Source organism: Rhipicephalus sanguineus, chromosome 3 (assembly GCF_013339695.2).
Source record: "Rhipicephalus sanguineus isolate Rsan-2018 chromosome 3, BIME_Rsan_1.4, whole genome shotgun sequence".
Taxonomy (NCBI): Eukaryota; Metazoa; Arthropoda; class Arachnida; order Ixodida; family Ixodidae; genus Rhipicephalus; species Rhipicephalus sanguineus.
The window spans coordinates 230,686,335-230,710,711 of NC_051178.1; the positions used below are offsets into that span (position 1 = coordinate 230,686,335).

At 45.6% G+C, this 24,377-nt stretch overlaps 2 protein-coding genes across 2 annotated transcripts in view; one reads left to right on the plus strand and one right to left on the minus strand.

Moving 5' to 3' along the window:
* The window catches only part of LOC119386375 (zeta-sarcoglycan-like), a gene marked incomplete at its 5' end in the record, with an annotated part of 259,967 nt that overhangs the window by 45,556 nt on the left and 190,034 nt on the right, over positions 1 to 24,377 (plus strand). The gene's annotated exons all lie outside the window — the stretch shown is intronic.
* LOC125757778 (uncharacterized) lies at positions 6,836 to 9,236 on the minus strand. Its single transcript, XM_049413931.1, has 2 exons — positions 9,006 to 9,236; positions 6,836 to 7,064 (listed from the first exon to the last, which is right to left on the minus strand). The coding sequence occupies exons 1-2, from the start codon at positions 9,187 to 9,189 to the stop codon at positions 6,904 to 6,906; spliced, it is 345 nt and encodes a 114-aa protein (XP_049269888.1). The 5' UTR covers positions 9,190 to 9,236; the 3' UTR covers positions 6,836 to 6,903.

Genomic DNA, 24,377 nt, shown 5'->3' on the forward strand with positions numbered 1-24,377 from the left:
TCTGGCAATCCAGGTCGCTGCATTTTCGCGTGTCCAGGTAGAGAGTACAAATCGTGCCTGGCTTGCGGGTCGCTGGTGGGCAATGCGATGATGTTCCGCCTTTATCTGAGTGTAAAGATAATAAGAAAATAAAAAGAAAAGGTATCTCAGCGTAGGCGCAGCCACTTCGTGGCCGAAAGTCATACATTTAAAAAAAAGCGATTGCGCGTATGTATGTAGCATTCTATGGCGAATACTTAGTTCCGGCCCCATAAGACCAGCATCATTATGATAATAATCAATACTATAAACATCATCGTCTTCATCACTCCCAGCCTATTTTATGTCCACCACGTGACTAAGGTCTATCCCAACGATCTGTAGTTTCCCATATCTCATTATCATATTTTTTATGCTTTTATGTCTAGTGCAATACGAAGGCTTCCACTAGCTGGCTCGAACTACCTCGTTCTCACGCTAGTTCAATGCAATTTTTCGTCGAAATTATCTTATTTCGTTGCACCACCCAGTTATATGCGGTCAGTAAGCAGTGCTTTTTTTTTCCTTCGCGCCAATACTGTAACTATAATACACCACCGGTGGTGTGGCGTACAGGTAGAGCATCATGTTGCTGTGCTCAGCGTGAGGTACAGCGACCAATAGAACGGCGCTGAGGCACGGCTGTCGGTTCCTATGCTCAAGCCGTACCCGCAAGCGATAAGAAAACTTTCCGGAGGCGTCGGCCCAGAGGTGCCGTGTTTAAAGCACATGAGCAACTCTTAATATCACAAAAAAGGACGATAAGCCATGCTATAGCTGGTGACTGTTTACCTTTTCATTTCGTGGTTGTAGCCATGGCAACGTGGGCATGGCAACGGGAGAGTCAATAATTCATGTTCAAATGACTTCGAGTGCAGAATGATAGGTAGTCCAGAATATAGCAGCTGGAAACTATAGAACACAGACAAGACGCTGTTTAGAAAGTCAGTTCTGTGGAAGCCGGCTAGGTGTGTAACATAGCTCCAGATAGATAGATAGCAATTTTCAATGATATTTTCGGATATGCTAGCCTGGTTTATCGACTCGCTTGCTACTCCGGATGTCGGCTGTTCACTATGATGTATACAATGATCACGTAAACACAAATAATACGCACAGTCACACACACACACACACACACACACACACACACACACACACACGCACGCACGCACGCACACACACACACACACACACACACACACACACACACACACGTGTGTGTGTGTGTTACTTATGCGTATTATCTCCGGGAATATCATTGAATGTTGCTATTTCTCTATCTGGAGTTATGATACACACCTAGCCGGCTTCCACAGAACTAACTTCACACATTGAAAAAGCTCTACTGTGCGTATTAGATTAGCATATTACCTCTGTTTACAGCACCAGCAGAGATTAACCTTCTAGTCGCTAGGAGCTTTCAGTCCCTCAAAACGCACTCACCTAAGAATAATAGGCTGCCCCGCCACGGTGTTCTAATGGCTATGGCGCGCGACTGCTGACCCGAATTGTCGCGGGATCGAATCCCGGCCGCGGCGGCTGCATTTTCGCTGGAGGCGAAAATGTTTCAGGCCCGTGTACTTAGATTTAGGTGCACGTTAAAGAACACCAGGTGGTCGAAATTTCCGGAGCCCTCCACTACGGCGTCTCTCATAATCATATGGCGGTTTTGAGACATTAAACCTCAGATATTATTATTATTAATAAGCATAATAGGCCGGCTTTCTCACCTCGTTTAGCTCTGGATTTCAAATTCAATTCAAGAGATTCCAGTGCTGGGAGGCACAGCAGTGCCAAGAGCAGCAATACGTACGCTGCAGTTGCTGTGCGCGGTTTCGACATAACAGCGACCTATACGGGCAGACCAGTAAGCGACTGTGCACTGCGATGGCGGAACCACTCTGGCTGGATGCCTCACAGAGCAGCTGCTTATAGTGCTGACGTTCGCGCAATGACGTCACCGCCATAAAACAGCGCTCTGGGTGAGCGACGGATTGCGGAGTCACAATAACTAAAGAAAGCTGTACTGCACCTGTTTGTAAAGTGTTGCTCAATTATATTAAGACTTGGCAGTAAGAGGTTTTATTCTTTTTTTTTCTTTTTTCATACCTCACAATAAACAAAGTAATGTAATCGCAGGAATTAAATTAGGATAATTAAATTACTTTTCTCTGTAATGGGTAATGTAATTCACTGTAATTACTATTGTGGGACGGCAACTTATTAAAGTAACGAATTACTTCAAGCGAGTAAATTGAAGAAAAATTTGCTTTGACTACAATGTAGCATGTCCGTTTTCCTTATGACATGAAGAATTGGCCTATTAAATAAAGGAAAGTAACAAAGATAAGTTAAAGGGTACTGACACTATTTTCCGAAGCTGAGTTTACTTTGCCATACACGTCTCCTGTATACAAAGACGGCTCTGAGTAAGTGTGAATTAAGCTCAGCAAATGCTCACAACATATCTTATTTTTGCGTTAAATCAATTTTCTACATGGCGCCCCTATACCGACATAAACGCTAGCTCGACGTCAGGCTGCAGTACTAATTCTGGTGACTTCACGCAGCAGTCTAGCTAGTTGTGATGACGTCAGGAACCAAAAATTCCAAAATGGCTGCTTGTGCGTCACCAACGAAGCGACGGTGCGGTAATGGCCGTGGAAACGTCAGGATATCTTGCGCGAGCACGTGACGAGAAGCTCATACCGTGTTGTGACGTAAGGGTGCAGTGGGAACCGAAACTAGCTTTTAAAAACATACTGTAACTACTTTTTCAGGGTGCACTCGCACTTAGCAGTACATTTTCGAGGCCCTTGAGGGCTTGTCCTTTCACCTGACGCAGAAAAACGGCTACTGAAAATTTTCGTGTCAGCACCCCTTCAACCTTGGGAAGTTGAACAGAAGCTCCGAGATTTCAACGTACTATATGTGCTGTAAATATGGAGTACATCAGTTACGCATGAATGATGAACTTTCTTTAAAGTAATTTCAATGTGCCGGTGGTAAAATCGATGAAGCATTAATCGATCAATTGATCAAAAGCCAGCCGCAAGACAATTAATATTCATCGATGCCCGTCTTTCATTTAATTCGAATTAATCGATTGCAGCCCCGGCACCTGTCCCGAGTTCGTGACACGCATGCAGACCGAAACGCAGAAGTCCAGCGCATCTACTCTTTTTCACCACAGTGCATGTTTATACAATAGCGACATTAGTAGAACGCAGACGGAGCTGGAGGCTGCCCTCTCCCATAGCGGCACAAATGAACTCGCCCGCCGCTGATCATGGTCGCCGAGGGCGTACAAGACGGCAGCATCCGGTCTAACGTCTAGCATCCCGCGCAATACTCTTGAAAAACTTGTAGCGTTTGCTGATGCCGTCTTGTAGGATATTGCGGTGAAAGTAAAGCTTAAAGGCCCGCGTCTTCTGCTGTGAGCCTGAGACAAGGAGGAGACAGTCGAACAAAAGATTTTGTAATACATTTGACAAGGCTCGCAGTAGAGGCGGTCCGCACGATTGATAAGGTGCGCCTAGCGTCGACTTAAGGAAACCGGTGGAGCATACTGGCACAGCTGCGGTTTATTAAGGCGCAAGCCTTAGAAGCCTCCTCAAATGCAAAAGTTGAACGGCGTCCCGCCTTGGCGGCGTCAACACGAGTGATGCAAAAAATCATCACTGATGACGTCACCATATGACGTCATCATGATGTCACAGATCGGCGGAATTTGTGACATCACATCGCATGACATCGTAGCTTGGTCAAAGGTGCGCCGATCACGGAGGCAGTGCAAAACCAGCTGAGGTGCCTCCGATCCTGGAGCCTGCGGAATACCGCGTTAGGTGCCGAAAACTTTCGTAGCAGGCGGGGCAGGACAAATAAATTGACTGAGAATAAAAGATGATGGCTTTCGCCATACAGTCATTTTAGGCGAGTGCGTAAGGGACCCTATGAGTTTTTCTTTTTCCAGCCGGAAGGCGAGTAGTAATGTTAGAGCCCGTTTCCCGGACACGCCTGCACTTATGGCCTACGCGGGGCGAGTACGTTGCTGTGCAACCTCGCATTAGTGACCTCACTAAAGATATCTCAAGATGCACGGGCAGGTTATTTGCGTACCACATGAGGAACGCTTTGGTCTGTAAAGAATTTGTAGATTTGTGTCGGTTCATTACTTGTCCTCGTTCGTTAAGTGGTGCGCAAATAAGCCGACCACGAAACGTACAAGTTGTACATGTATCCAGGTTCCGGCCACCTCTAAAACAATCGAGATATCCGCATTTTTAAGGTACCCATAAAACTTCCATTAATCAATTAAAAATATCGCATCGAAAGCAATTATTCGATTAAAGTCTAGATCGACGAACGATTGTAATCGTTATTCGATTAAAAAATTTTAATCGGCCATCCCTGTTTCAACGTAATTTCGCTACTTTTCAGAAGCAATTGTAATGCGTACTTTCAGCCAGCTGAAATTTGTAACGCAGTTTAATGACATTTTCAAAAATTTTAGAAAAGCAATCGGTAATGTAATCTGATTACTTTTTAGGGGTAATTTCGCCATCTCCGATTATATTCATTATAGAAGAACTGAATATGAAAGTACAGCGGCATTCCTCTTCATTATAGCGCTCTCACCGAATGAAACCAGATATAAGGTTGTTTTTCGAAAACCCTAACCAGGCTGCTTAAACTAAAGGAGGTCTTATCTCATCCCGCCATACGCTGCAAACGAAGCACTGGAGCCGGGTTGGTATTGCTCTGCTGTGATCTACCACAGAAAATTTTATTTGTACGTGGGTTCATATGCAGCCACCGGTACAATTCGTGGAGGCGAAGTGCAAGCAAATCACTTTTAGCAGTTACGTATATGTTAATTTCAGATGATGAATAAAACTAGCAACCGAAAAAAAATATCAGCTACGATGCCCATCTGTTGTGAAACGGATTGCTGATGAGCAAAATACGAGACTTTGTTTTGTATATATGGTATAGCTTGACGTATTTTCGTCGTGCATTTTCCGCGTAAACATATACCCAAATATAGACACTCGTACAGAACCCTAGCGCGCATATTGCCACGTGTTTGTGATGGCGAAGGACACAGAACTCAAGCCGGTAACGATAAAGCTTTTTTTATTGGGCGTACTTGTGCCCAGGAAAAGTGAGGCTCGAAGTGCAAGACACGCTCGCTGTACTATCGTGAGCAATATGAGCTCGAACATGCGAGCGCGTGGAAAATAGCCTCAAAACCGAGATAGGGCGGTACGTGGATGGCGCTGCCGAAACTGGAGGGGAGAGGAGGGGCGCTGTTCCGTTGACTGTTGGTACTCCCGCCTCGCTAGCGTTGCTGCGAGATGTCGGCTGATCGCCTGCCAACAACAGCTAGCAATGATAACAAGATAAATAAATGAGTCGCAGCAAAATGCTCAGCCGACACCACAGAAATACCGATGCGCAAGCATGGCCTGCGCATCGTGGCAGGCTACGTCACAGACGATATCTCAGCAGCTGCATAGCCTGGTGTGGCTGTGCGCGTCGATGGGAATTCATATCACCGCTAGCGGCCACTGACACTCTCGAAGCTGCTGTTTCGCATCAACAATATCGAAGCGGGAGGGTCAACAGCTAGCGGAAGCACGGCGCCATTTCCACTTATTTTCCGACAACTGCCGCTGCGAATCGGCCGACGTAAGGTTCGAGGCTGTTCGCCACGCGCTGGCGTGTTCGAACTCATATTGCTCACGATAGTACAGTGATAGCGGCGAGCACGGGCGTCGATCGTCGATGATCTGGTGGGATGAACCGTCGGAACATGTCGTCTTCTATATAGGAGGTGATGGAAAATTCCATCGTTATCGCTGGTGCTCGCATTAGTTCGAGAATAAACGCAGCTATACTCGAGTCGAGCGCGCAGTCTTATCGGAAACTTCTGGAACTATTGCGAAGCTTACCCAAACATTAAGGCTGCAGCCTGCGACGAGCGGTGGTAAAAGTTTATTGTGAGTGAAACCCGATCCCAAAAATAAGGTAAGAGCGGGGCAAAATTGGGGCGCAATAACTCAAAATGAGCAAACCCTTTGTTTGGGGGATTTCTAGAGAGATGACGGTGTGACTGGTGTCGTTATGAGTTTTCGGTTCCCTTTCTCTTTTTTTTTGGGGGGGGGGGGGGGAGGGGGGCCAACTGCATGTACTGTCATGTGAGGATGTGTAGCACTTGAGCTATTATATATAGAACAAAAAAACGATAACCTTGTTTCGCTGAAGAGAGTATACGTCGGATATGTGATCTCCTTCGACTCCTCGACCACAGTAAATGTCCTTTATCTCCTCTCTCTGCTCAACTTTCGCTAAAAACTTATATCCAGCGCATCACGGCCGCTACGTCGTAAAAATATCTCAATGTATACAGACCCTTCAAACTTCTACTGCTGATTGTCTATTTAAATTATCTATAGTTCCAACGAGTAAACGTCAGGACTGAACGGTGATCGGCTTTCATACATTTCCATATTAGTCTGCAAAGTGCACAAACTATGTGACGTTCTCTTAATATCACGTCCAGTGCTCTGACGTTTTCTCGTGATGCGGCGTCGGCGGTGGGCTTGACCATCTTACACGTAGAAATCGGATTCGACTGCAACGAAAGCAAGAAATAGAGGACCATCGGCCCTGTACAGTTCTGTTAGAATCGCGCATTTTCTTTTCTCTTTCTATTTTTTTTTTACTTGAAGGGTATAGTACTGATATTCGGAGATTCCGTCTGTGTTAACAACCACCATACTATTTTTTTGTGCTTTTATTACGTTTCTTGTCAAGAGCGTGCGCACTCGGATCACGTCGCGCGCTATAGCTGATTCGAAGCTTCGAATGGAAGTGCGCTCATACACAGTGCAAGTAGCCGCATCTGTCCGGACAGCAAACTTTTCCTTCTTTCTGGCAGCCGAGATCGTCGCACGTCGTTTCCGATTCGTTGTCCGGGCACTCTTCATCAGGTGCCGATCCTAGGTACGGGCACATTCCCGAGTGGTGGGCGGTGGTCTCTATACAAGGCGAAATCACGCAAAGTATTGTGAATGACAACGTTTAGAGAGAATTTTTGTTATTATTTTCTCAGAAAATGAGATCGCGTCTGCCTTGCAATACTAATCAACACCTATCTACCCGTCAGTGGGTATGGATACAGCGGCGGGGATTCATGCGCTGCCTTCCAGGATTTTCTTGTAGGGTCAATGCGACTGGACCTCTAAAGTCAAATTAAAAGGTTTCGTCTTCTCTCAATCAACGTATGTTTGATTTTCTGTTTATTTTAGTGCTTTCATTTATTCGTTCGTTTCCGTGAAATAACTTTTTTCCGATTCATTCCTTTTGATTCTATACTGCTTATTGTCAAGTTTTGATCGTTTTCTTGTTGTTGTTTTTTTATTTCTTCTTTGTCATTAAAATTAAGAATTGTCTGACTCTTAATTGGCCAATTCCTCATGAGCGGGTGCGTAGCATTGGCGTCAAAGATCTGCATCTTCACCTGAAAGAGGAACGGTTAGCCAGAGAGGCATATCTGCCGCTGGCTCTTCGACCTCGGAGTGGAGCGGCAGATAACACAGGAAGGTCGAGGAGGATGCGGAGCGATAATAAAGTAATAGACTGAGGCAATTACGCGTCCGATAACGTGATCCATTACTGTTATTCCGCACAGTTCTATCGAATATTACGGGCAGTTCTGAAGTTTGCCATGGCACACATGTACCGTTTTTAGATAAATCCCTTCAGCTATCGTTCACTGTTATATCTGCGACATTATTGCCAACTCGATATGCCGGAAGGTAAATGACATTCAGAACACGCTGCCTGAATATTACGTATTGGAAAAGCGGGTTACCTATAGTGTTTCACTCCTAGCGCTGGCTCATTGGCTAAAGTGTTTCCCTCCTGGGCACGAGGGCGTGGGTTCGATTCCTAGCGGCGGAGGTTGCATTTTAACGACAGTGTGATGCCAAACCCCGTCGGATTCAATTTACGGACAAGTTAACAAAGGTTAATCCAGCGCCATCCACATAAGGTGTCTCTAATAGCTCAGCGTAGCTCTAGGACGTCAAACAACACAAATCAGAGAGTTTCAGGGAGTCAAAGCTTTTCACAGGAACGGTAATAGAAATTAATATGGTTATGGCAAATTTGTTTGCAGCACTCAGAATCACTGTCGCATACTGAAACTCTCCCCAGGAGGTGTAACCTTCGCGCTGCCGCTGCTACGCCAACAAGAACAGAGAGCAAGAAGAAATAGTAGAGAAGGAAAGGCAGGGAGGTTAACCAGTTTGGGACAACCGGTTTGCTACCCTACACATGGGGACAGGAATGGGGGAGATTGAAAGATGCAGAGGAAAGAGAGAGAAAGACAGCGCATAACATAGCACCAGGCCCGTAGCCAGGAATTTTTTTCGGGGGGGGGGCACTTGCTGAAAACCATGACTATTTGAAAAAAACACCTATTTTCATTTGTACAGAAGCATTAGAACACTGTAATGGGCCGTCCTCTTGAGCGCCTTCTAGTGGGTCGCCCTCTTCGCCTCTTCTCGGAGAGCACGCCCCTCGTGCTCTTGCTCGTGAGCCTGCGAATCTGCGCTCTGTCGTTACTGTCATCGCTGCGCATCGTCGCCGTCGATCCCGCCGTCAATAAACGCCTTTACACATTATTTACTTTTGGCAAAAACGCCTACTTCACCAAATTTCGGGGGGGGGGGGGGGGGCTAACCTTCTACCCCCCCCCCCCCCCTGGCTACGGGCATGCATAGCACACACATTTGTGCACTTGGACAAGCGGCTGTGACAGTGATGCCGCGTACCACGCAAGAGCGACGGACTGTGTTACGTGCAACAAGAACAGCTTTTGTACACTGATGCCCATGACCGTACTCTGCCCGGTAGGCAACCAGTAGCGGCAAGACGGTAAAGATGTTTTACAACACAAAGCAGTGTCAACTTACGACTGACGCATTCCAGTTGTCCGCAACTGTTCTCAACGCAAACGGAGCCCATCAACTCGCACTCTTCGGGTATGCACGTCGTGTTGCCGCACTCTTCGTCCAGTCTGCCTCCCTCGGGTGCGGCCGAACATCTCTGGACTACGAGCAGGGCAACAAGGAGCATCGAAATTTGACCAACTTCCATCTTTGATTGGAATGGCAGCTGCCTACCGAGGGACCCCAAACTCTGAACTGCACCTCACTGGTCGGCGGCTACACGACTTCCTACAAACTATCTCGGGCTCGCCACTGAATGCAAATGACGCTCACTAGTGTATTTCGTCACGAACAGGAAATTAATCCGGAAACGACGCCACGCCTCAGCACGCGGTTTCTTCCAAAAGCGAACGCGGTGTACACGAGCTCCGCGTCACGGTTTCCGATTCATGGCAAATATCCGTAAAGGTGCACGCTTTTGAGAAAGCTAGAACGTCAGTTTAGCTTGAGCAGCTTGAAAATTAGGTGTCATTCACGAAACGTGAATCACGGCGTAAAGGATACTGAATGTCTTGTATCTTTAGGCACGCTCGTGTACACACATCAAGTGCCTACACTGCGTATAAGCGAAAGCATCGCATGTTGCCTGTAAAGAAGTGAGCCTAAAGCAATAAATATCAGCATTCGTATTAACAAAAACATCTTACGCTATAAATTCTCATAACAATATATTTCAACCAATCGCGATGCGAAATATACCATTAGCGCAGCCGGCGGAACAGTGGGAAAACACTTGCGTCAGAGGACTTATGTGAATTCGAGATCATAATAATAAAGATCGACGTAGTACATAGCTTTATTACGCAAATCACCTCCTAAACAGCTTCGATGTAATTAGGCCTCACCGCCATGATAAATCATTTCACACTATACATTTAAAAACGAAAGCCTCTTCACATTCTTCAGTAGTCAGGGGACTTTGTTGGCAAAATAAGGAGTGAAGATTTCTGTTGTCTCAATTTAACCATCATAACGACGACATGTGGCCATTACGCAAGCGCGAAAGTAAGCAGTGAAATAATTTTTTTTTACGTTTTTACGTTTTACGGAGGACGTGGAAATGGATCACAGTGGTCGGCGCCATATAAAATGTTACATCTCAACGTGACAGCATAGATTTCGAAGTCTTCTCAAACGTACATGTAATTTTTAGAGCGAGGCTGTTAGCCTCTACTTGGTCGGTATTTTTCGTGGCGGGCGTCCTGGGCACACAAAAATTTGGACCAACCCCGAAGACATGTAGGGCAAAGAAACGGAAAGTGCACAGCGTACTGCGTCTCCCAAGAGAAGAATTGTATCGTGCTGTTTAGAATCCCCTCACTAAAACTGACATAAAAAAACTTGAAGCAGTACAACGAAAGGCTGTTAGGTTCGTTTGCTATAAGTTTAAAATTGCAGACTCGCCGACTGAACTCATGATTGCTCACAACATTGAAAAACTTGAACTGCGACGAAAAAGGAACCGCCTCAACTTTTTGTATCTACTTATTAATCATAAGTTAGCCCTTTACCCACGTGCAAATGTATCTCCTCTGTCGACTAGACATACAGGACATCATCATGCACACTCTTTAACCCCGTATTTTGCTAAAAACTAACGCGTTTCAGTTTTTCTTTTTCCCGTGTACTGTATTAGAGTCTAATTTTCTGTAACTTAGAGCGCCAATATGTACTGTTAATATGTGTTACATTTCCATATTGTGTAACATTTCGCCGTGTTAGCCTTGACGCGTACTTTTGATAGGTGTTTTGTTTCCGTTTTTCCTAATATTTTCTCATGTTATCTCTTGTGTTTTCGCTTATGTCCTGCCTCTTGTGCCTGTCCTGCTTGGACCGATTCTTGGTCTGCAGTATGCAATAAATAAAATAAATAAATAAAGAGGCATCCCATGGCGTCATCACATGTTGTCATCACATTGCTCTGACGTCATTACATGACGTAATCGGGTGGTTGTGTCAAGTGATGATGACGTCTACACGTAACGTAACGTTTGACAAACGCCACATCGTACACATGTTTTTTTTTTCTTACACTAAATATATCACTACCACATTAACGGAAATATATGTCTCAAGGAAGGTTGGAGGACGCTTCCTTTAAGAGTGGAGCCCGATAGCGTAAGCGGGCCCCATTCGCATCTCCTTCTCCTTCGCCTGCCACGCTTCGCTTCTCGGTATAGACACCCCAATCGTGCCGCGAGGAAACGAACGTATGTGCGTGTAACATTGGCAGTTTTAACTTTCCTTAAACACGCGCCCTTCAACGCTCTCGCGTTAAGACATTATGATAAAGCCCACATTTATCGCTCCCAACCAACGACGCCGACACCGACACCGGAATTTCTGCAACACGGTCTCTTTAACGCTCTCGCGTTAATACATTGTCATAAAGCCCAAAATTTATTTAGCAATGCCCATCGTTTTTCCGCCGCTTTTTCAGCCAGCCTCTAGTGACGTGTATAATCAAAACGTAACCTCGGGATAGCGGTTTACGCAATCATTCAAGTTAGTTCGCAGAATCGTGCGCACGCAGCTTGAAAGTCCCCTACTCCGTGCATCTATTAACAGTTATGTTATGTGATGTTTCGAACCTCTCCCAACAAGCAAAAAAAAAAAAAAGAAACACGCTTTCTCGCGTGCAGAAAAGTCACGAAGTTCTTTTACGAGTTCCTCAGAACGTGCGCTTGTCGACCAAAGCGGCATCCTAAAACACTTCTATATCTTCAGCATAAGCGGGAAGTCGTTAACCTTCCGGCAAGCTTCGGTTGGGCATATCGCTGCCAGTATAACGCCATTTCTGCCGCCACGCAGTCGTGCGTTGCAGCTTTTACTCACGTAAGGAGGTCTGCCAACATGTTGCCTAATGACAAGGAAAGAACGAATCGAGAAGCTTGAGGCTATTCGTAGTTCTGAATGACGCAAGTGCACGTACAAGATACAAGCGCCGAACAACCACTTCCTTCGAGATCAGTCGTATACGGCACGACCTCCCCTGTCGTTCTATGTGCCGCGGTTCAATTCATTTTTCATTAATTTCGTCATGTTCTACTTGTCTGCAGCATTACTAACACTTCTAAACATTGCGAGCACGACCTGTCCAAGATCTGGAGGCCCACTTAAACCAAAAGTTTCACTAATTTGCCCCCTTTCTTCTACCCTTCTCTTCCACACGACATACACATATTGGCCCCAACGCACCCTAGAGCTGTGAAGGAGGCATGATAACAACATTTCTCCTTCACTAAGTAGCACATCTTCGTCACATGCTTTATTTTTATTTTCTTAAATGAACACGCAGACGCAAAGAGGCTAACCGGGCTAAACATCGATTAGCTTACCCCGCGCGGGAAAAAGATGAAGAAAAAGATGAAGAACGGAAGGCATACCGTACTTCTAACGCTCCCTATGGTCATTAGATCTTGATCGTGACATTAAGGGGCGAGGCTAAAGCGTTCTGTACGGCATGGTGTCGGCTGTTAGAGGGTGCAATGTAACACGATATGAAAGAACAATACCAAGGCGAGTGAGCGCCCGCTCCATTTTAGATCCTTTCATTTCTCTTACACTACGCGGTCAGCATAAACTTAGGTCAAATGAGTGGATAGGTTCAATGAGCAAGAGAAAGTGCCTCAGACAGGCTGGCCGACGTTTCGATAGGAGGACCTATCTCTGTCAAAGCCGCCTTGTCATCCTTGGCCGTTAGATGTCAGTCTATCCACCCTTTGTGTTTCCATCTGTCGGCTCCCACCTTGACTTTAGGCAACGCCTCCTCTAGAAGGATGCCTGCCGCGTGAGCCAAAAACCTCCTGCCCTACCCTTTCCCTCCTTCACCGTTTCTAATGAGGGCAGTAGCTGGCGATCCTTGCGGTGGCCGCTTGCAACACACATTTGCGCATGCACACATTACCCCCCTCGACGTCACACCACGCCAGCCACATTGAAAACAATAGGGCAGTACGTGGCGCCATCTCTCGACGAGCGACCACAACTCAAGGCAGGACGGCTACAATGGGATAGCCGGCGACGCCGCAGGCGTCTTTCTAGAGGAGGCGTTGCTTTAGGTCACATGAGTGGCAGTCGTGTTGCTTGATCACAAAAGTGTTAAATGTAGCTATGCACTCTTAACCAGGTCCTGGTTAAATGCTGGCTATATCCAGGAAACCATACGAAAAATGTCCGGTGTCCTGGCTACATCTAGCACTTTAAGCGGGACCTGATTAAGAGTGTTTGAAGGAAGAAAAAAACAACTGTCATTTCACACTTTTAATGTCACCACTGACAATATAAATCAACGTCATCGTCGTCGTCACCATCATCATTGCGGAAGAAAGATCACGCGTCACGCGCAACACGCGCGTGTCGTAGAAGAAGAATCAAAAGGCGCCGGGCTCCATCCTCGGCTCTTCGCTTACCTACAATGCCGGAAATGTACGGTAAGGGCGACTATAGTGCTCGGAAGCAGATACAGTGTACCGTGCCTACACGTTTTCACTCGCTATCAGTTGCTCTTCCAAGAAGACAATTTGACGGAATACGTTTCAATGCCATCTGACGTTGCCTACTATTACTGTCCTTAAAAGTCCTAGAGTTCCTAAAAGGTTCTACGACCCGACTCTACCGGCCCTCTTCACGCTTCAGTCTTTTGTGACGGTCTACTTTAGGTCACTATTCATATGAAAGCCGATTCGTGTGAAAGTCGCTGTCGGCCGATTCGTTTCAGTAGGACAGCAGAACCTTTTGCGGGTAGCTCATCGAAAAAATGAAAATGCCGCAAGACCGTACATGGCTGATTGAGGGCTGCGGATAAGCACCGTAGTGTGCCTGATTGCTCGAACTTGCAATCGCGAAATCGAAGTATAGTAGAAGAAAAATAAAGTAAGTGCTTCTTTCTACGAGAAGCCCTGCAGGGTAGCTGCTTAAAATTGCATGATTGTTCCTTCGGGTCGTTCTTTGTTTTTCATTCAAGTTGCTCTTCAGGAGGACACAAGCGTTTTATATCCAATGGCTTTCGCTTTGTTCTGACAAATAAACTAGAATAATTAATTTTAGAACAGTTATCTGGAAGGATCTACGCCTCACAACCTATACCTTCTACGTGAACGAAGCACGACCAAAGCCATAAAAAAAGATTGCATCGCGCATCTCTTTATTACCTGACTTAGATAACCATATGACGATCTATATTACTAACTCATGTCAAATATGCAAGTCGATGCTCTCATTTCCCAGCTGTTTTACTCGTGCGTGCAAGAGAAGCTCGTCTTTAAAAAAAAAAGAACAGTACACTGACATGTTGTCGAACGCTTGTCTCTTTCGCAGATGATGATGACAGCGGAGATCTAGACGATCCATATGGTAAGTATCCAGTGCATTCATGAATGCTACTCCTTATTCTGTCTGTGGTTCAGTGGTTCAAAAGTACAATAAAGTACGTCGTCAGATAGAGCCAGCTCCAGTGCGTCAAGTTTCCCATCAACATGCACAGTACGCTGTGATATTTCAAGAAGGTAAATATATTGCGAACAGATTTTGCATACGTTAGGATAGAACATAGTAAAATTCTACTAATCAAAGTTCTATTGACTTGCGTATAGTTCGGTGACAAGATCGGCGAAAATGCCAGAGAACACGTAATGTACCATAAACTTTGATGGAGCCATGTGACAGAAGCTCTACCAAAGCGTGACCAAGTAGCGGTTAGAAAAGGAGGCGTACGAATACGTGCAAAAGCAAATGGCGAGCAAATATATTTATCAGCGGTGCCGCATCGAAGTTATACGGCGCAGCAAACAAGCTTACTTATTCAGATGGAAGACAGTTTAGTAGTTGTAAAGTTTGGAACACAACCTAGGGATTAACTCGATAGCTGATAAAGGTCACAGCGACCCAAGTCCCGTCATCCTGCGAAGCGCTGACTTGCGTAGCAACGGAGAAGTCGCAGTTTTTCCCTGAAGGGCAAAGCGTCGACAGTGATAGCAAAGCATCGAAATATTACACGAACTAAGGAATGCAGATTTGTATATTGCTCCAAACGTTTACTAAGGAACTAAATTGCTGCAACAACAGTATATTGTTGCAGCGATATCGGATATCCGTAATGGACCTAAATATCTCATTATTAGAAGCTAAATACGGGGAATGTCCTGAGGACTGCTGCCAATGAGGAACAAGTGCGCTAGTCCCTAAGTAAATGCCCCATGACGCCTTCCCCGCTTAAGCTGTGTCGCACCTAGGAAACTCTGACAATAACACTGGGTGCGACAAAAGATGGCTCGCATCAATGCATTAGCCATGGAGGAAGCAAAGAGGCTTCTTTAACAGCCTACATTAACAGTAATATTATCTGGCAGTTCACTACGCACGTGTTTTATGGGCTTCCCTTAGTCTCCACGGCAAATCATGTGATCTCTATAACTGGACGTGCGTACCACGAATGCACATTGACACTCTGGACAGCATGGCAACAGCGACTGCTTGAGCTTGCTTTGCTATCACGAATGGTTTTTGCAAAGAAGAAAAACATGGTTGATTCCTCCGTCATAGGAATCGGTATAACACGAAAGTAAAACGTGTCCTTAGAGAAGTGGTTGAATGTTTACTGTACATTGACGTAAGATAGCTTGCTCTATGTCTATTGGTGTTTGGCAGCTATAGCACCGTTTAATGCGGATGCACCCAAGTTGACGCTTTTTGGCACATCTCCATCCCTACGACTAACGTTCATGATCAACGATTAGACAAACCTTTGTGGTAGCTGTAGTAGTTAACGATGAGAGCGTAATCACAGAAAGCGGTGTGACAGCCAGAAGAGCGTCGACTAAGGTCGCCATTCCACGGCATGTTAGAGTAAACAACACCACGGCCGGATTAAAGAGAAATGCAACGCGTGTCGTGTCTCCCCTATAGCCCGGCCGCGATTTTTCTCAGGCCAAGGCAGGCATGCGTCGCAGAGCTATTTTTAATATAAATGGATGCTAGGAGCGAGGCGGAGGGTAAGGTCGCCACATGGCGGTGTGTTATGGCGCGTTCACACTGAGACATTCGGCGGCAGCGAGATCCGCCGGAAAAGCCCTTTCCGCGCCGATCGGTCCCGGACCGATTTTTGCGGCAGCTGCCGCCGGATTCCCTCACCGCGAACCAATCGGAACGCGAGTCGAACATTCGAAAAAATGGCGGCGCGCTTGTGATATCGGAGTCGTCGAAGCCCGCAGCAACAGCGAAGTCTTTCGTAATCATCCTGTAGCTCGCTCGACAACTACCAAGTGTTGTCGCGATTAGCATCTTTGCAATACATCATCACGATCTCGCAAAACGGGTAGCATTACCTCGGCTCGACCAAGCTTCTCGCGTCTTGCAAATCAGGACGAACCAACCACAACTGCTTGCGTCGTTTCTTTTGTTCGGCGAATGCATGTTTATCCTCGTCAGACATCGCCAGAAAGTTGCTTTGCAGCGGGCCCAGCAGTTCGACGACCCTGCTCCTGTTTATGCGCTTCGCCGTAACGAAACGCGTACACAACGCCGAGCGCGTCGATGCCAGCGTTCCTTCGCGCGAAGGGACGATGACAGCTAGACGCCCTAATTTCGGCGGTGCGGTTGCTAAGTGGTGTGAACAATGTGGAATTTCGGCGGCGTGTGAATTCCGGTCGCTGGCGTTGACAAAATTACGCTTCTCATATTGGAAACGCGCCGAATATGACAGACGCGTAGCAACTACGCGTTGCAGGAGTTAATCGCGGAAGCCACGCTCATGATGCATTACTTTACCGCTCCCAGACGCCGACACCACCCCGCCGACCAAGATCACTGTGAGATGAAAGTGTGAGATATAAAATGCTCGTTTGTAAAGCATTGAGACTGTGTGACCATGGCGCAGTGCATAGCGTGCCCGGCATCTGTTGTCGCGGACCAGAGGTCGTGGGTTCGACTCCCGGTGACGGAACATTTTTTCTTTGTCATCTGACTGTGTGTATTTTTTCACGTCATTTCTGTGACGGAAATACGTCACTGAAATCTTGGTGGACCCTGGCATAAAACACTTTCGTGTTAAAAAGTTCTTTCAGTTGGACGTACTTCTTGCTCGTATCGAGAGTGTGCTTACACGCGACGACCTGTCCAATTCATCGGATTACCTCTCACTGTATTTCTTTTTCTTTGCTGTCTAGACGATGCATCAGACTTTGAATATGAGTCAAGTGATACTCCCCGTAAGTATTGGTTATTGTACTCGCGATAGCTATAGCTGAACGCGAATTATTTATCCGACATAATCGACTGCAGTAATACGAATCCGCTAGTAAGAGCCCACGCTTACAGAAGGCGCGAAAGTTCCGTGCATTTAAGAAAATATGAGCGATCTTATGTGCTATTATGCGCGTTTAGCCTCTGCAGCAGCAAGCGGAGCCGGTAAACGCATGCGCACACAAATTAACACAAGAAAAATGACAATATAACATGCCAGCGTCCTCTTATGAACTGCTTGGTTCTATGCATCTCCATGTACAGAAAAAAAATAATGGTTCGGCCACCAGTATTGCTTGAAGTCCTAATTCTTCTGAAAGAGTTGCAAAAATACCCGCCGTCGAAAGCTCGGGCAACCCCTGTATTTCGTTATCGCCCTTAGGTCGATGTGCGATCCGTGTATGAAGAATGATTTAAATACTGCGCTACAGTTTCTGGGACAAAAGAAGTTAGGGAGGACACGCGTGACGAAGTGGACACGACAAGCGCAAGTTTCCAGTTCAGACAAGTAATTTTGAAGGAATCAAACAAATATCGCGTTTCCCTGATTTCTGGAAATTTTGGACACATTTTTTGAAACACCTTGTATATACAGCTCCTGTATTCTCGATCGCACAGTCGAACAAATTATTTTTCGTTGTTTAATGCGCGACCGTGTGACACCGAACCCATCAATAATCTCTGCATTTTTTTTTCTTTGACTTACGGCGTGTTATATGAAATCTTAATGTAAGACAAGTTACGCTTGTTCGCAACGCCCGAAATCGCAAAAGAGATATCCGCAGCACCTACTGCAACAGTTTGCTCATTAATTGTGTTTTAAACACTAACATCTCTCTTTTCATACCCTGTTCTGACTTTAGCAATCTTCTTTCTTTTAATAAACAGCGCAGCGGTGAGTACACAACGAAATAGCCGCATAAGTAAACTTCCAGAGGAGCACGGCTTTGTTAAATCTAACTGCTACTTCATGTACACCTTGTACACGTGTCCGCGAATATTTTCTTGTTCTAAATTTTCACTTCATTTGCTGAAGTCAACATATAATCATATTGGATTTGTGCACGAAATATTTAGCCTGTCAGCTCGTACATGAACACGTTTTTGTTTGGTGTTGGGGGTTTATTCCTAAAGTTATCCACCCTCGTATACCAAAAAAATGCTTTCGCATTGGGTTGACTACAGCTTTAAATAAAAGGGCGCTTGAGCTTCGCCTTCAAGAGTGGAACGCGAGAGCGTCATCGGGCCCCGTGCGCATCGCCTTCTCAAATGCTAGCCTGGCTTCGGTTCTCGGTGCATGTTACTTGAAATACGTGGCGCAAGGTTGCAACTGGGAAGAAACAAGAGACAGAAAGAACGCCAACTCACAACTAAGTTTATTTTCATGAAGCATCACAATATGAATGCTCTTGGAGGACATGCGCAGAACATTTCCTTCACCGCACGTGCAGGCATGAACAGACGAGGTTTAAAAAGAAGATCGCAATCATGATATCTGGAAACCAGCAACAAACAAATGTATCCTAATGTAAAGACGTCGAAAAAAAAAACGAAACACAAACCTGCGCGCAAGTCGAGGAAAAAACCACAAAAAAGACTGGCAGACACTTCGCAGCAAACTATCTAAAGTACATCTAGATCCAACAGTTGCAATTCACTATTATGCAGCAAAACTGACGGGACGCTGACGCAAGAATCACCTTTCTTCCTTATGTGAAAGGCTTCAAGTAACTCCCGCGCCAGCGCATCCCGGCTCCTTTCAAGTAGTCGCGTGCGATCGAACTGCGGTGTGCAGCCACACGAAGCACAGTGGAAGGGTAAATGAGACCCTGTTCCATTCCTAATTGATAAAGAATGCTCCCTTAAACGGTCATTTCTACAGCGCCCTGTCTGGCCTATATAGACCTTGCCACAGCTCAGGGGAATTTCATAAACAGTGCCTACAGGCACAACGCAGAAAGGGCTTTGCATGCTTCTTATCGCACGCCGCCTTGGCACCTCTCGAAGAAATGCGGGCACAGAGCCTTGAAAGCTTATTCGGAGCAGAAAAGACCACCGGCACATGGTGCCGATTTGCAACCTTTTTCAGGTTGTGGGAGATTTCGTGCATGTATGGTACAACATGCGGTCTTTTTCTCTGTCCTTGCTATGGCTCTGGCCTCCTGCGTTCCCCTTTCAGCCTCTTGAAGCAACGTTTCGGATGCACTGACTAAGACCGATTAAGGAAACCTGGCTGCAGTAAGCCGCGATAACTGAGAGGAAAAGCTATCACACACTGTGTGCTCGCATGACTTGGACAGCGCAGAACGAAAACACATAGCAGCTATAGCCCTCTTTACCACTTTCGAATGTGCCGAATCATATGAAAGAAGTTCTTTTCTCGTTATAGGGCTGAACTTCCAACAGACATGACCCTCGCCTAGAGTCAAGTGAATGCCTATAAACTGCAAGCTCTTGTCAATGGGGAGTTCATGGGTAAAGAACAAGCCTTTTCCATGTTGTCGGAACAGGTTCAAAACCAAATCTACCTCGCTAGAGTGCGTTACAGGGTTAGTAGAAGTTAACACCACGAGGAAATCGTCCACATATCTAAAAATCTTAGGGACTTTGCCTGGGTCAACGGCATTTGCTAAAGCACGATCAATAGACGCCAAAAATATGCTACACAGAACAGGTGTCACGCAGGAGCCAATACAAATGTCCTCTCTTTGAATAAACAAATCATTATTAAAAGAGACAAAGGTGCTACGAAGGTAAAATTCTAAAAGTGACATGAAATTGGAAACGGATACGCCAGAAGTATTGATAAACGTTGTGCCACCATGTTCCTTGATACAGACCCTTACACACAATAAGGAAACCCGGCACTGAATAAAAATGATCCTCAACGTCAATCGAAAAAAGATAACTGATGTCACTTCTGCTTTTCAAGAAATCTATGACGTCAGAGGAGCTTTTTGTTGCGAAAGGATCTACAAATGCTAACTTATTTGAATTCTTCAACAGATAGCGACTCACTTGCAACTGCCAAGTACCTTTTTCCGTCACAATTGACCTAAACGGCATGTCAATTTTGTGCGTTTTTACATTGAAAAAGACTTCCAAGGAAGTATTTTTGCATTCGGAAACTGATTTAGCAAGATTGGCTAAATTAAAACTCTTGCACAATTCAATAGCACGACTTTTTACCTTTGACGCTTTCACAGTTGTCGGCAGAAAATTCTTCATAATAGCAGAGCTGGCTTTGTCCTGGAAACTGGAAGTAGGCATAACCACAAATCCACCTTCTTTGTCTGCCTGAAGAAGGGAAAGTTCATGCTCCTTGAAGTACGAGACAACTCCCCCCGTGGTCAACTTGGAACGGTCATTTCTACGGTTCCGCAGAAGCGAGTCCGCACCTTCAAGCAGGCACCGCTCGCGATTTTCCTCGTCAGCACTCCGGGAAATACCTCGGTTCAGGGCAAGCAATTCGTGGGCTGAGACCTTGGGAACAACGCTGAACTTTGATCATTTCTTGTCCACCGAAGCAACCTTCTCAGGAAGAGACACGTTCCCAAGGACTGTTAAATTGTCCGGCTTCGGTGGTCGCTTGGTCTGGAGCTTGGGAAGCCGAACCAAGATGCACTGCCACCAGTACTCCATTGTGTCATTCGCTGACCGACGAAAGAACCGCAGTTGATCATCAGCTATCATTCCCGGGAAACTAGAAAAACACCACAGCCGTAGAAGGTCATGGTATGCCTCAACGATGCCTCAACGGTGCCGTAAGGAAACGAACGGCTGTGCGCGTAACACTAGCCGTTTCAAACTGTCCTAGAAGGCCTACTGCAAGTACAGTTGTTAAGTGCTCATTACGCCATAATGCGGAAACACAACATGTATGCAGAAAGACAAAGGTGTTCGTATTCAAATTTTTCTGTGAATCTTCAGCACCTTGCTGGAACTTCGTAGTAGTTCGTCCCACTAAATAAGACAACTCTCCTGATTTCTTAGAAGATTTCTGATTATCAAATGAACGAAACGTGCGATCGAGCCTTAATCTGCCGCAGTTTGCACTAGAAAATCCAGATAACATCGAAATTTAGTTTTCAAATCCGTCAAAACCGTCTCTTCGCAGAAATGACTGGTTGCGGAAAAGTAAAAATCGACCATTCAACAACGTCAGCTATCGCGGCAAGTGTAACGCGAAGTTATTGATTGCTTTCTGTGTGACGTCTGAATGAAGAATGAAATAATTTATTATATGGCTTAATTATGAGTTCATAAAATGTGTTTCTTTTCCTACGTTTCAGGAGGTACCTCGCAGGGATCGGTTTGGCTGCCTTGGCCGTGTTTGCTTTGGCTGGCCTCGTCACGTACGCCATGATGGGCACGACGGCTGCAGGAAAAGGTACACACTCTATCGCATGCAAACATCGTCGGGCGAAGCTTAGTCACAGTTCAGTGACTGAAACAGAATGATAAATTACGTTGATAAAGGCTTTTCGGCGGGGGGCTTGCTTCCGCGACCGGATCTAATCTAAAATATGAATGAAGCTTACGCAACGCGGCTTTCGCGCTGTCGCCGTAGTATACCGTAAGCATAACGCCGTGTCGTTACTCGTCTTTCGAAGCGCCTTAACCAAACAGAGATAGCGAATCTCCAAACACGCTAGCCTAAGTCGATTTTAATCTGGGCGTCTGACGCGAAACTGAACTCCGAAATCCTTCGCCTTAATTAGACTTTTTTTGTTAGGCAGAGTTGACATAATTTGGAAGACCAGGGGCTTGCTGCAGCGTGTTGTATGTGACCAGCTTGATAAAATTTGATTACGTTACATTCGACACTCACTGCGAGAAACTGCGGCCTGTAAGTTGGAGTAGGAACATTTATTCTTAGCTGACGAAAAACAGATTCTGATTTATATAAGTCGTCTCATATTTACAACGTGTTTTTTTGTTGTTTTTCAGGCTTGCTGAAGCAAAATGTTCCGCATTTGCTTCTTTCGTTTTCCTACCTGTCGCTTTTTGTCAGGGGCGCAGCCACAAATTTATTTCGAAGGGGTGGGAGTCCGACTTCCCTTTATGTATGTTCGTGCATGTGTTTGTATGTGTGCGCGTATGTATACACATACAAAATGTAAACATTTCGGGGAGGAGGCGGAAGAGTCTTGGTAAGCGTTTTCTCGCTTACCAAGCCTCTTCTTGCGGCAGGCGTGGTGACGTTGGTATTGTAAAAAAGCGATTTACTAGTACGAGAGAAATCGTTTTTCTCTTCAGTGTACCTTTAACGAAAGAATTTGTGGCGCAAACAGTTCAAACATATTGATTATAACACCTGCCGGCGTCGTCGCTGCTATCACAGCTTGTCAAAAAGGAAGACGTTATGCTTTTTTATTTTTATTTTTCGCAGTAACATTTTGCGCTCAGCTATTTCTCCTGTCCCTGACGCAGAGGGACCCAGAGCCCGTGCCCTGCAAAACGCCACTCAGAGGACCGTGGCAACCGTCACCGCGGCAACCGAGAACAGGCCCAAAGCCCGGCGTCGCGGGCACGAGAAGGTGGCTGAGGTGACGACGACGACGACGACAGCTCCCACCTTGGAAACAACCTCGTCGATGACCACCAACACGAAGTCGCCGACTAGCACGACCACCAGACATGACAAGACCTCTAAGCCGTCGGTTGAGGCTGAGACCGCAGAGGACGAGGGCGTCCCATACCTTCGAGAACACAGTGAGTCGCATATATCAGTTTTCAACTTGTACAGCTGACAGCAAAAGTTCACGGGGTGTGGGCTCCACTGAAAATGTGAATTTCTACTCTGTTAGTGCATGACGCTTCTAATCTAGCGGGCAACTGTACAGGCCGCAAGAAGTACAACGAAAATTTCACGTCCCGCAAACTTTTGCATGGGGGTGTACACCTTTGAGGATCCTAGCTTGTCCTTTACCTAACACAACTGAAACCACAAAAAAGTGTTATTGTGCTCAACACCGAGCTCGAATTACACATTCGATGACAGAAGGCGTGTTCAAAACTGTTCTTTGATATACTACCTCTACCCGTATTCACGAAAATCTATTACGCTACAATTATTCATGAGAAAAAATGTCAGTCAGTCCTGTCGTTGGACACATCATCGAAGGCGACAGACTAACGGAAAGGGCCAATACGAAAGAAAAACTATGCTAAATCATCCTCTGGTGTGTACCGTAATATCTGACACGATAGTTTGACAATGACAACTACTTAAATATTTCACGCGGTTTTTACTTTATCGGTGGCATTTGTGATCGTGTTTGTGATCGTCAAAGACAGCGAAACTTACACTCCTGAGTGACAGATCTGATTACGCTGGAGGTGTTGTGAAATTCGTAAACAAAATTATATCGATGCACCGTAACTATGGAAAATGAATGAAGGACGATGCAACAAGCAGTTTGCGGCTCGCGAAGGCTCCGCAACAGGTAGCTTATTACGGCGCTGACAATAGTTCTGTGCAGTGAAAACTTTAAACACATTGGTGGCATGTTTAACCGCAACGTACAGGCATCAACTTTCAGAAAAACATATTGCAGACATCGTTTTTGTGGCATAAAACAAAGACGTGACACAGCTAAATATACAAGAAGAGTGCGGATCGGCGCTCGTTCTATATGTATCTCACTGTTGTTGTTTTTTGTTTTAGTATTTCTTATTTGTACATGACCTGGTTCTGTAACGAGACCGACCATAAGAAAATTATGATTCCATTACTTTCAGATCTCCCGCCTCGAACGAAGCCTCCACGAACCAGCGAAGGTAAAAACCAGCTCATTAATAATCAGCAGTTGAAAGCATAGTCATGTTGTCACCAGCACCGCTTACCATTTCTAGTATTATACCAGCGCAAAAGAACGTTTCGTACATTGGTTCATGTTGAATACCGCTGTTATCAAGCAAGACCGTATAAATAGAAGTAGCGAGCAGTGTCACAAGCGTGAGAAATTTAACGCACAATGCACGTGTGGCATTACTTGAAAGAAAACTAAAGAATCAGAAGGGGAATATTAAGGACTCGTTTTTCTTTGTTCGACACAACATTAATTAGAACTAACAGACAAGAAAGCCAAG